Raw genomic sequence first — 12859 nt, forward strand, 5'->3', positions numbered from 1 at the left:
GTCTGTAATCAGAACTGTGACTATAATAATAATAACAATAATAATAATGGAGGAAGTTGGGTTGTGGTCTGAGAGAGGAATTCAAATGATTGATTTGATGTTTTTTAATATTAAGTGCTTTGGAGTTCACAGACTTGATAGAACAGCATCAGTAGGCCATTTTCCTTAAAAAAAATACACAGACTATTTCTAAATAATGGAAAAAATGCCAATAGGAGTGAGCAATATGGACTTAAAGTTTTATCGCAATATTTTGCGTTGCTATTATGATAACAATAACAGTGAAAAAAATAGTAAAGCCAATAATCCCGATGATACGAATAGTCTTGGGGTTTGGATGTTTTCATTGATTCTTGAGTTTCTTGGGAGCCGTGATGGTTATAACATTTTAACAGCATCATGAAGGAAGTATATGTGATAACGCTCCTTTGTGCACCTAGGATTCAACAAATGAAATGACTCCATAAAAACAAAACAGTCAGCTTTGCAAGACAGCTGTTGTTTCTTCTGGCTTTCTCTTTAAACCTTAATCATGTTGAGTAGTTAAATATCTCGTCTCTATTCTTGTTGCAACTGCTTCCAGATCAAAGAGTGTTGATGGTAGCTTAGCCTGGTAGCTAATATGTATCTGACATTCACCAAAGGTAGGAGGTATTTTTAATTTTCCAACAAGGCGATCTTGTTAACCTAAGAATCTGACATTTTTAGCCGCCATGATTTATTCATCTTCATGTTTTCTAAGTCATAATTCTTTATTTAGAGCCCTCTACTCGGAAATTGACACACTGGAGCCTCCTTAAGAGACAAGCTTTTATTGAGAGCAATCTTTGCTTAAAACAAAGGATTTATGTCAAACTGTTTGCTGTTTCATGCGTTTAGAATTTATTTAAATCTTAACGTAATGTTAGGTGAACTTTCACTAAGAAGACGGTAATTGCACAGAACTTTCCCTGTGGATTCTCTCGGATCCGTGTGTAATTACATCAGTCAGCAGTCTGCAGGTTTCTCCATCAAGTTCAGGGACTGGGTTTCCAACATAAAGCTGCTTGGGAAGATGTTAATAAGAGGTCACTGGGTTGGTTTCACTCGGAGCATTAAATTGGTTTCCATTATGCGCTTTGTGTGTTGAAAATGTAATTGACTGTCGCTCCTGAGAACAGGAAGAGAGCAGAAAGGACAGGATGCTGAGATAACTCACCGTAATGACGCTGTTTGTCTTCAGAGCAAATGCATATTTTATCAACACATTTAATCAAAAAAAAGATCCATAATTGTACCAAACTGGAGCCGCCATTTATTCGTCAATTTGATTAGCTGAAGCTGGCGGGGTGTCTTTCTTCTGAAACTGGGTCATCTGCTCACACTGTGGTTCCTGTCTCATCTTATAACCAATCTTATTGATCTACAGTTGTTGAATTATTATTATACGGGTGTGTCAGTAGAAGAAACTCTAAGCAGCGCTCCTCTGTTCTCTGTCGTGTTTTGACAGCTGCTTTGCTATTCATTTAAAATGTATAAGAAAACTTATTTTTTCTTGAAAAGGTTTTAGGTCCTTTGCAAGAGTATTCTTACCGCTTGAAGTATTTTACTGCAAATGTGACGAAGTAGCAAATAATTGTATTTTAATACGTATATGTATTAACACCAGGAAGTCTTTAGCGTCCAACACGCATAACATCTGGTTTATTTGTGTTTTTATTCGGTGAAGGTGCTTCACGTTCTTAATTTATTGTTGGCGTCCCTTGTCAGGCTTGCATAGCTTGAGGCTTTCGCTCTATCTCTCAAACTCAGACTTCAGTTTACCATAACCTGCTTTTAAATTCTGATGAGACTAAAAAGAACAGTGTGTTGCAGTCACATTTTGAATTTCTGAAATGTTTTATTGCACTTGAATAAGTATCAACTTTTACCTTATTAAAAGTCCTCTGTTTAGAAGTTTAGAGTTGCTTTGGAACCATAACTATTGGATCACTGACCAAAACATCTGATGTGTAGCGATGATTTCTCAGTTGATGACTGAGATTCAAATATTGTAAAGGTCAGTTTTGACATCATAAGTTTAAAGGAGACACCACATTTACAAAGTTTAGCTGGTAAAAAGTAAAACTAGGTGAAAGGTTTTTCTGATGCTTTATTGTAATAAAAAGGTGATTCTGAAAGTTTTTGTTGGGGTGGTGGTGAATAAAATTGCCTGTCACACCTTTCATATCTTTATGTAAAAAACAAACAAACAAAAAAAACTAACAATTAAAACCATATATTTCCTTCATTTTACTTCATTTGCTGTTAAACTATCACATACAACCATAATAAAAAAAACCCTGCTCTACCTCACTGTAGCTTAGCTAAAATTGAAAAAGTTCAATGCATATTAATACTTTTGCGAGCTACTGTAGATCTTTTAGTTTTTTTCTCTGATTTTGTTCAGATTCTCTGCAAGTCCTATGGTTTAAAGCACTCCTCATATATTCAGTCCACAACTTTCAATTTTTTCCCCATTTTGTTTCCCCCTCCCTTCACTTTCACCACTTTTGAAGTCTCCATACTCAATTCAGCATACAGATCACATGACTTTGAGGCCTGCCTTTATAGAAATATATTAAACTTGTCAGACTTCCCGCTGCTTTATATCTGTCAAGATTAAGCGAAGAAGGGGAGAAAGAAAGTAAGAAAGAAAGAAAGACGTATGATGGGCCATCTTCCAGTATTAATACATTATCTCATCGCAGGCACTTGTAAGCCTCATGATGGACAGGTTTTTACATCGGGTGTAAGATATTTTCTATTTGGATAATTGAATCCATCCTTCACATTCTGACTCGGCCTTCTTTTGCTTTGCTTGTGCTTGGTAACGTGGCATCAAGTGCACTAACTAATAAGGCGGTGGGTTGTTAAGCACAGACCGATGAGATTAACTGCAACACAGGGATCACTGGGAGCGAGCAGCGAACGCTTGATACACTGTCATCATTATTTCAGACAATCGTTCCGGTGGGTCTGTAGGTCAAGAAGAGAATGGTGAAAAACAGGCTTATTCTGTTTTTTCATAACCAGATCAGAAATAGCTATTTATTAGATGTGGGATCGTGGCCCCTTTACACTCTCACAGCAAAGAGTGTTGATGTAATTGCTGCATAGTCAAATGAGTTTTTCTTTTCTTTTCATATTGCTGAGAGGGACTTTTGTGGTATTGAGTACGGAACCGGCAACTGATGCCAGCGCTATTGTGCTCATTCTGGGTGCAAATTAAAGAAAACACTTAATGCTCATCGAAGTATGAAAGGCCAAAGAGAGCCAGGCAGTGGAGAGGCTTTTTCAGCAAGTAGATATTCTTAGCCGGTTGGCCTCTTCAGCTCTTGCAATTGATCCCTTATAATCAGACTCTTTATACTACAGAATTTAACATATTACATTAACACAGACGGCCCGAGAGTTTTTAACACATGGATATTTGGAATGAAAAGTTGGGTTTAATGGTGGAGTTCATCTCACCTACAAAAAAAAAAATCTTTGCTCTGTCCATCTGTCTGTATAACCTTCTGTCCAATTCTCTCTAGTGCATTCTGGAAATCCCTAGACCCTCCTGGGCCAGAAAGTATATATTATACCTTCTTCTTTAACCTTTGTTTAACCAGGATAAAACTCCTTGAGATCAAAGATCTCTTTTACAAGAGTGTCATGACAACAGTAAAACAGTTGGTTACAAAAAACACAATCCACCTTCAGAGATTTCACAAGACTTCTGCCAACAAGACCTGCCTTGAAAAAAATCCACACAAATTACCCAAATTATCTCAACTCAGTCCTCTCGATGCAGAGGAGAAGGGGATCTACTTTGACACCATGATTGATGAAACTCTTAAGCCTATGCCTAAGGTAAAACCCATCCACCCTGCAGCGGAAGCTTATTGTACTTGTTTGCATCAGGGTTCTTGCTCTTTCAATCATGAGCTATATCTCACAGTGATGGGTGAAGGTTGATACAAGGATTTCTAAATCAAGATTTTTGCTTTTGGGTTCAACTCTTACTTCAGTTCTACAAGGACCAGATACAGTAGCCCTTAAAAGCACTTCTGCTTCTCCATACTCCAACAGTACCTATAAAAAGCCTTGAGAGACACAGTCAGTAGCCTTCTCAAAACATATGTGGACCAGACAAGCAAACCCTCATGACCTTATTAAGGTAAAGGTCTAGTCTACCGTATTGTCTAACTCTCTGGTTCCAAGGTCAGATAAATGGTGTTGAGCCTCCTTTTCAATGCCATACAGTAAACTTTCTCAGAGGGGGAAACAAGTGTTATCCCTTAATAGTTGGTACACACTCTCCAGTTCCCTCTTGAGTCCAAAATTAGGATGACTACCTCTGTTTGCATCTCCAAATATGATGTCCCAGCCCTTATATTCCTGTCACACAATGTGGGCATTCCTTTCTTGCCTCGCTCTCAATTTCAATCTGAATCATTCACATCTTGATCACTAGATTAGTCAGGTTGCCATGGATTGTTTTTCATCTAACGTGCCACGTCTGTAGAATTGTTGGTAGGCTCAAATTACCTTATTTTTGATGCCAGTTGGAAGCAAAAATAAATGTTCAGCCTTCATTCCAGTTAGGCTGAGTAGCAAATATCTGACCTTCGGGGCATACTCTGTGCATTTGAACTTCCTTCCTTGATAGTTGGCCAGTCATTCAGAAACTAACGTTTTCTGATGCAGTATAGCACTAAATTCCACACTCTTGATTCCAATACACATGTCCTGTTTAGAATAGGAGTGGATCAGAAGTGACACACATATTTCACAGACGTGACAAGCTACTGAAGCATACAGTGCAAATGTTTCTGCCTCCTTAATTCTGCATAAGTTCAGGTAGTAATGGTAAATGCTGTGTGGCTTGTACAAGCCTGCAGAGGACATCCTCCATCAGGTTAATGATCCACCACTAGGATAGACCTAATAGCATATCTGACCCAAAGATACCTTATTTCCATCAGGATACAAGTGCATGGCCTTTATACTACCACCTTAGAAGCTATTTTTACCCTAATTACCCTTTTAACGCCCAGCGTAAAGCGCTAACTCTCTGAATAAATTATGTGTAATGGAGAACCTGTCTGTACACAGATCTGTGAATGCAAGGATCTGTGGTGAATAATGGTTGGTAAGCATAGTTTCAGCCACTCTAATCATACCACGGGCTTCTGTCACTGTAATAACTGCTTCTTATTTATTCATAGAGTTTGCCACATCTCCTTGATAGCCCTTAATAGCAATAGGTTGTCTCCGATTAGCTGTCCTTGGCCTTAATCACGGTAAAGAGCTCACCGCGTTGGCCAGTTTTGTTTGCAGCCATGATGAGTTTCAAGGTGTACTTCCTCTCAGTTTAATTTGATTGTCTTCTTTTCTTATTCTGATCATTTTAATTTCTCCCCCAGACGTGTTGGGAGTGGCAAAACTCGTGTCTGTATGCAAATGGGAGAATTTGTATTTTCTTCCCTCTGAATACGAAGGCGATGAGCAGCGGAGCACTGGGGCTCCCGTTGTGTGATAGGAATCACATAATAGACCAGTATACAGAGAGCTGTCCGTCAAAGTCTCCCAGGAGAGCCGGGGCCCCCGAAACAAAGGCAGGAGGCATTTGGGTCTGTGTGCAAACTCTCTCTTTCTCTCTCTCTCTCTCTCTCTCTCTCTCTCTCTCTCTCTCCTTTTGCTTCGCTCACCCATTCTCTTTGGGTCTTTGCTCCCCTCAGTCATCCAGAGTGTTGACTAGAAACAATGATGAGTAGGATTGTAGGGCAGAATACCAAGCAGAAGGATAATTCCCTGTACAAGTACAGCAGATGTCATTTGGGTTTCTTTGAACAGGTACTGAGTGAACTCTGTGGAATTCACAATTGCCATCCTTTTAAAAAAAATATATGGTTTTAACATTTCAAGGTAATTTGTGTTTGAACCATTAAGCTGTGACGTTTTGTATGGCTGTGGTTTTGCTTTTTTCCTTTCCTTTTTTTTATTAAATTGAAAGTTTTTCTCTCTTGTCCTTCATACAATGACATTACACAGTCTGCGAGTTAGAGAGAATTAATTTTTCTCTGTTAGTGCTGTAAATCTGTTTATTCTCTGTTGGCATTCATATTTGCCATAACAGCAATCAAATAAAAACTACGTCCTTCCAAAAGAAAAAAAAAGAAAACCCTGACTTTTAGGATGAAGCATCAGTAATCCTGATCTACTGAGCATTTTGTCAATAAAGGTGCATCTAGGACAGTTCCTAACCAAAACAGATGCAGTAGTACAGTGTTGTGCTTTGCTATATGAAGTGTCACTTCTGGCTTCGATTGCATGGTCTAATTAGCATTGACCAAAAGGGGGGAAAGGTTGTGTTAATGATGTACAGTATTACGATGTTTACTCCTGTGACTGACTGCTGACCTTTGAGCCTGTTAGATTTGTTTGCCACTTAAATCCATACCTGCCTGGCACTCAGGACAGTGAAGCACTCAGTGAGGACCTGTGTGTTAGTTGCTAACAAAGCAGTGAAGGACTCTGCCTTGTGTGCAAGGATTTGCCAAGATAGTTTAGAATTTAAGTATAAAATATAACAAGATGATTATAGCTTCACAAAATACGTGAGCTTGAAGTTTTCCACATTTTTTATCAATCAAACCTACAACCCAAAAATGTCTGTGTATTTTTTGACCGATAACCAACACAAGTTCAGAGGTAATTGTGAAAGGGGAAGTTTTTTGTTTTTTTTCAAATACCTCAAATTCAGTGCAACCAACTCCTTTCGGTAGTCATCTAATTAGTAAATATAACCATCTTTTGTTTAGTTTAGACTCAGTTTATCCAGGGTTTGTTAGGGAAGATTAAACAGCATCCTGAGGGGAACTCAACAGACAGATCAAGGGAGAAAGTTGAGTTTTAAGTAGGATGAAGTTATGAAATGGGTTTTAACTAGGCTACATTACTCAGTTACTTTTACTCAAGTACTTTTTTGGGGTAAGAAAAAAATACTTTTATGGGTAGCTTTACTTCGTCATACTTTAGCATCCCTACAAACCAATGCCTTGACATCACTAGCTTAACTTATTAATTTAGTCTTTAAAGCTGCAGTATGTAACTTTAATAAAAAAAATATTTTATTACATATTTGCAGAAACTGTCGCTATGTTGTCACAGTTTGGTATAAAACAGATAATCTCTGAAGAAAACCACATTTCTGTGCCTCCTCCTTAGAAACAACCAAACGACTCCAGGAGGCGGGTGTTAGGGATGTGACACCCCACTTGCTCTCTATTATGCTGCAGCTAGCATAGCATGTTTTCAATGCTAGGCCAGTTAGCATGGCCACCCATGACTGCAGATGAACAGTTTTCCTGTAATGGAAAGTTGTTTTTCTGTCATTGGCACATTTACCAGTGACTACATGAGATTGACTGACAGCGCTAAGACCCTCCTCCTGGCTCTGATTGGTTGTTTTTGTTCAGGAGCGGTGCATTTCTTCAGACTGCAATGCTAGGTCAGGGAGAAGGTGGAGGAGATTGATCTTTTCTCTTCACACATTGTCTCATAATATACATACATACATACATACATACATACATACATACATACATACATACATACATACATACATACATACATACATACATACATACATACATAAAGTTTTAACAAATATGCAAAAAGCATATTATTTCTATAAATTGGATACAGCAAATTTAACAAAGAAGTTGTTGTGAAATCTGCTCAGTCCAAATCAGCTAACCTTTAATTTCCACAAGCACCACTGAAAGCAGGAGTCAAACATAATGTTTAGAGCAGCATATATCAACACCATATGGTCATATTAAAACCATCCAGTGAAGAAGAATGAGCCAAAGTCTTTGACTGTGCAAACCTGGCAGTGACATACCCCGCAAATTCTTTCAGCTGGAATTGCGGTTTTTTATGTTTAGAGGGCGGCTTTCCTGAGCAACAAATAGTTTTCTTTCATTTAGGGTGTTTGTTTTGTTTGCCAAGAGGTCCATGTGATCACCGGCAGTGGTCGAACACGCCTCATTTAGGCTGCTTTAAACGTGACATGGATCCTGTTCATATCAGTTAAATGTTACTGCTCCTTTGGGGTCCCTAAAATTGTTTGCATGTGTGTGACAGAAACTAAATCACGTAGTGCTATTTGCTGCCGAAAACCCAAAAACCTTCATAATCTAAAGGGAATTTTAACACTTTTAACACTTTCTTTATGAATACATTTTCTCACCATATGCCACGGTCTCTGAATCAATAAGTCTTGCATTGACCAAAAAGGGGGGAAAGGTTGTGTTAATGATGTACAGTATTATTGAAAGTTTTTTTTTTTTTTTTAAAGTTTTACTTGTGCATGCTATTTGGACAGTAACCTGCTGCAGCCTGAGTCAAATAGGAGAAGAAGGGACTGAAAATCAAAAACAGATCTACTTGTTTACCAGTCGCTGGATAAGGAGAGAACACGGGGTAGCTGATGGATGCTCCCTGACAAAATGAAATACCAATACCCAAGTGTAGCTCCGCTTACATAACCTAAACACACCTCTCGAAAGTATTGGTGAAAAAAAAAAATAATTACAGCTCTCTGGAACACGGCTCGGCGGTACAAGAGGCAGAATGCTTTCTGTCGTATCGTGTTAACAATTTACAGTTCATGTTAACCGTTTATTTGCGTTGCCATGCAAACTTTAGTAGTCACATAAATACATGGTAAAAAAGTGATCCCTTTCAAACAAAAACGAGTGCCCATAGCATCCCTAAAGCCTTGCTCAGACATTGCTACGGTTTATGTAAATTATTCTAATATTCTGTGAAATTGCACATTTTGTGGTAGTTTGACGCGAAAAGCTAGATAGTCAAGATGAGGCTAGAGATCTACGTCCTCCACTGGTTTGTTGTCGTCGTAGCTGACAGCCATGTCTGACATTTTCAGAAGTAAAAACTCTTACATCCGTGAGATTCCCATGAAGTCTATTATGTATCTCTAAGAAACTAAGTTAAATAAAATGCAGATGTTGGGTCTATTTAAACATTTGTAAAATTATTACAGTATATGGAATCAAAGGAAGTTGACTGTACTGCTGCGGTACAGTAAATACTTTCCCTTAAAGTTTGGGGTGGGGTTGAATCAGCAACAAAGATACAAAGTAAAGTGTAATTTTTTTAACAGTAAATAGTCTTTGGGAAGAAATATTAATATGATTTTTATACCCTTCCCCCCAAACTTCCTAAATCCTCCAAAGACGACATAGTTTAATTGAACCAGTAAAAGTAAATACACGTGTAATACACATTAAGGCAAGCCAAGAAATGCAAATACTAGATGTAACTTGAAGTCATTATATGTTTAAATCATGCATAGAATCATACACAATTTAGTCATTTCAGTAGTGCTACAATCGATCATAAAAAAAAAAAAAAAAAACAGCAATCTATGTGCCTAAAATCTGATTGGTACTTTAACTCCAGACCAATCACATGGTCTGTAACAACGTACAAAATCATTTTATCCTGAACTGTAGATTGTTTGAACAGTTCTTCAATTCAAGTCTTATTTATTTATTTCATTGGTGATTGTGTTGGATTCTCACATATGCACAGAGCAAATAAAAAAAGATAGATTGGAAAGTTAATTTATTTTAGTAACTCAGTTCTCAAGTGAAACACATTGCAATCACACAGACTGATTCTTTTCACTCCTTCATTTCTGCTATGATGAGTTTTCGATGAAGACGTGACACTTAAGATTAGAATATTACATTTTCTAAAAAGAGTTGAATTAAGTTATTTTTAAAGATGCTTTTAATCTATAAAGCAAGTCTCATCGGAATCCATATACTAATTTATTGACTATGATTTAATATATTATTATAAGGATTTATTAATTTATTTGTTGAGTTATGACACTCGTAGCCCTCAATATTAAGGCATTTTGATAGATATACTTTCACCTTATATTTTTTCAATGACGTAGACTCTTTGTTGAAAATATGAAGGATTTATTTAAATGACCCAGTTCCATAATTTACACATATTAACTCCTGCTTGCGTGATATTAAAAGCCAAAAATCTCACGGCCTTTGCCACCCTGCTCACTCTTTTTTGCAGGTTTTGAAGAGCGACAAATCGGCTCTTCCCTGGGTCTAAAAAAGTCCAGCTCAATGGAGAGTCTCCAGAAAGATGCCGCCAAAGTCATGGCGGGCGACGAGCTCAACGTCCAGAGGATTCATTCACGCATCATCAGGGGGCGAGGCTGCAACGAGAGCTTCCGGGCGGCAATTGACAAGTCATATGTGAAGACTGGTCTCATACCAAGGGAAGAAAACAGCGTGGAGACATGTGAGTATTTATATATTTACGGTTAGCAATTCTATTTTTGTTCTAGTTTCTACTGCAAATATCTTATCACACTTGAAATAAGACGAAACTAACTTACAAGTAACTTTTCAGCAAGATATAGAATCTTGTTTTAAGTAACTAATTTCTTAATTTTTATGAATAAGTACTTGTTCCATTGGCTGACAATTTCACTAATAACATGGGAAAAATGTTTTGTTTCAAGTAGTAAGATATTTGTACTTGAAGCTAAACCATAACTATCTAGTAAGACTGTGTTTTTGCAGTGTGCTGAACTTGGTAATGTTCCGATATGTTTCCTGAAATAACCTTTTATTTTCCTAAACATGTTTTTTTGTGGTACAAAAGTCTCTATATCTGCAAGTTCCTCCAAAATGAAAATAATCAAATAGTCACCACACAGCCAGCCTGACCATCACCTTCCTATGCAAATTTAATCGATTCTCATCTCCCTTCTCCCATTGACTTGGATTTTCTTAACGATTGTGTCGATTTTCTGCACTGTTTTAGTTGTAGTCTGCCTGTAGTTTTAGCAATGGTAGCAGAGGAAGTAAAGAAAAACGTTAAGTCTGTGCTGGTCACGCTGCCAGATATTGAATTAGCATTAACAACCGGCTCGCTTGGATCAGCACATCTCTCTATGCAGTGGAGGATGGGTGTTTACAACGCAGGCAACTTCCAGTAAGATTCATAGCGTTAAACTGGCGCATTACATACATCATGTTAGTGACTGGATAAAATTTAAACTGTTCTTCCTTGAAACAATGTCAATAGTCCAGACCCTGTGTACAAAGCAAAGCATTGATTGATTGATTGATTGATTGATTGATTGATTGACCTTCTCCACATTAACCATAGCACCTGCCTGAATTGGTGGTTGGTAGCACATAACTACTTGAAACAATACCAAATTTTATCATTTGTTTTATAAATAATTTATAAATTGTTTGTTCCACTTGTTTTCTTGCGTTTTCAGAAATAGGCCACCACAAACGCCATTTATGGTGAAAACCAATTATTGTGCATAACCTTTAACACATAACCTCCACAGTGACACATGGTGGATTGAGCAAAGCCTCTTTTAAAGGGAGTTTGTTGAACATTTTTATTTTTATTTTGGGGTGTTAGACTGAAGAAGTTAAACATGTATGTCAACACTTTTCAGGCTTTTAGTTGGAAAATCACATCAACAAATCCCCAAAAATCTGCATTATGTTGGTCTGCCTCATAAAATCCCATTAGAACACAGTGAAGTGTGTGATAAAACACTAAAAAGTTCAAGGGGTGTGAATATTTCTGCACGTGACTGTAGTTGTCAGGCGATGACAGCACACAGAGAGACAGCCGTGTTACAGTTTCCGACAGGTAATAACACTGCAACACCACAAGAGTAATCACTCGATATAAATTTCCTTTCACCATTAAAGGATTCCATTAAAAGAGCTGGGGGACATTTGAAAAAGAAGGAATTATTTGCCTGAAACGCTTTGTTCTCATAAGCTCTGTCGGCAAGCCACTAAATACAGTCTTATCTCTGCAAAGAAAAATGGGGAAAGCAACCGATTTCCCCTGCTGCAGTATATTGCATTCTCCCCATGATATTCAAATAACTGTTTTTCAATTTAGATAAAAGCAGCCAGCCTGCGCTCGTCACTGAGGTTAATAGTCAGAGTTGACAGATAAGCCGCTGCCTTCCACATGCTCCCAGACTTTTATTTACATAAAATAAGAACGGAGGGATGGGTGTGAGGTGTGGGGGGGAGAGTGGAGGGGGGCAACATCACGTAAAGAAAATGTGTCCCCACAAGATATTCTGCTGGACAAAAACAACAACAAACAAAATGCACTTCCTCTTGTGCCGCTTTTGTGTTGGACTGTTTTGAAGGAGTAAGACAGAGAAAGTAAAAACATCTCTCATGTCTTGTATGTGTTGGGTGGGGGGGGAGAAAAATGACTTGCAATTTTCTTTGTCTTTCATAACCTTCACTGACAGGCCGTCTTAAAGGTCTATGATTATTAAGGAAGAAAAGTTTAATGGTTGATTTCAGGGAAGTGACAAAATGTTTCAGGCGATTGTCGCCTGCCGCAAATTATCTTTGAGTTTCCTGACACTTTCATCAAGGCTTCTGCTATCATTTGAGAATGTCGAGCCTTTTTCTTCTTTTTGAGACCCATCAAATCAGTCTACCCGGCCTCACCTTTCGATGTCTGACGGTAAAGGCTTTTTTCTGCTTTTTTAAAAGATATAGCTCTTTTTTTCCCCTCTCTCATTTAATGTCATGTTTAATAGTGAATGACAAACATGTTTGTATATTGAATTCAAACCAGCTTGAACATGAACAAAAACCTGCAGAAGCAGGCAAACCCAGAGATGCGCATTCATCTGCTGCCCTCTGGGAAGTTCTGGATTAAAATATTTAGAATGTTATCTGCAGCTCAGCATCATTAAGCAGTGGTAGGAACATTAGCACTA

At 37.9% G+C, this 12859-nt stretch overlaps 1 protein-coding gene across 2 annotated transcripts in view; it reads left to right on the plus strand.

Moving 5' to 3' along the window:
* Positions 1-12859, plus strand: part of LOC103143381 (partitioning defective 3 homolog) — a 299858-nt gene that overhangs the window by 244512 nt on the left and 42487 nt on the right. For both annotated transcript variants that reach the window (XM_016675207.1, XM_007559893.2), the window contains one exon: positions 10138-10368. In XM_016675207.1, coding sequence (XP_016530693.1) covers positions 10138-10368 — 231 coding nt within the window. The remainder of the gene's footprint in view (positions 1-10137; positions 10369-12859) is intronic.

Source organism: Poecilia formosa, unplaced genomic scaffold (assembly GCF_000485575.1).
Source record: "Poecilia formosa unplaced genomic scaffold, Poecilia_formosa-5.1.2 Scaffold109, whole genome shotgun sequence".
NCBI classification, from domain to species: domain Eukaryota; kingdom Metazoa; phylum Chordata; class Actinopteri; order Cyprinodontiformes; family Poeciliidae; genus Poecilia; species Poecilia formosa.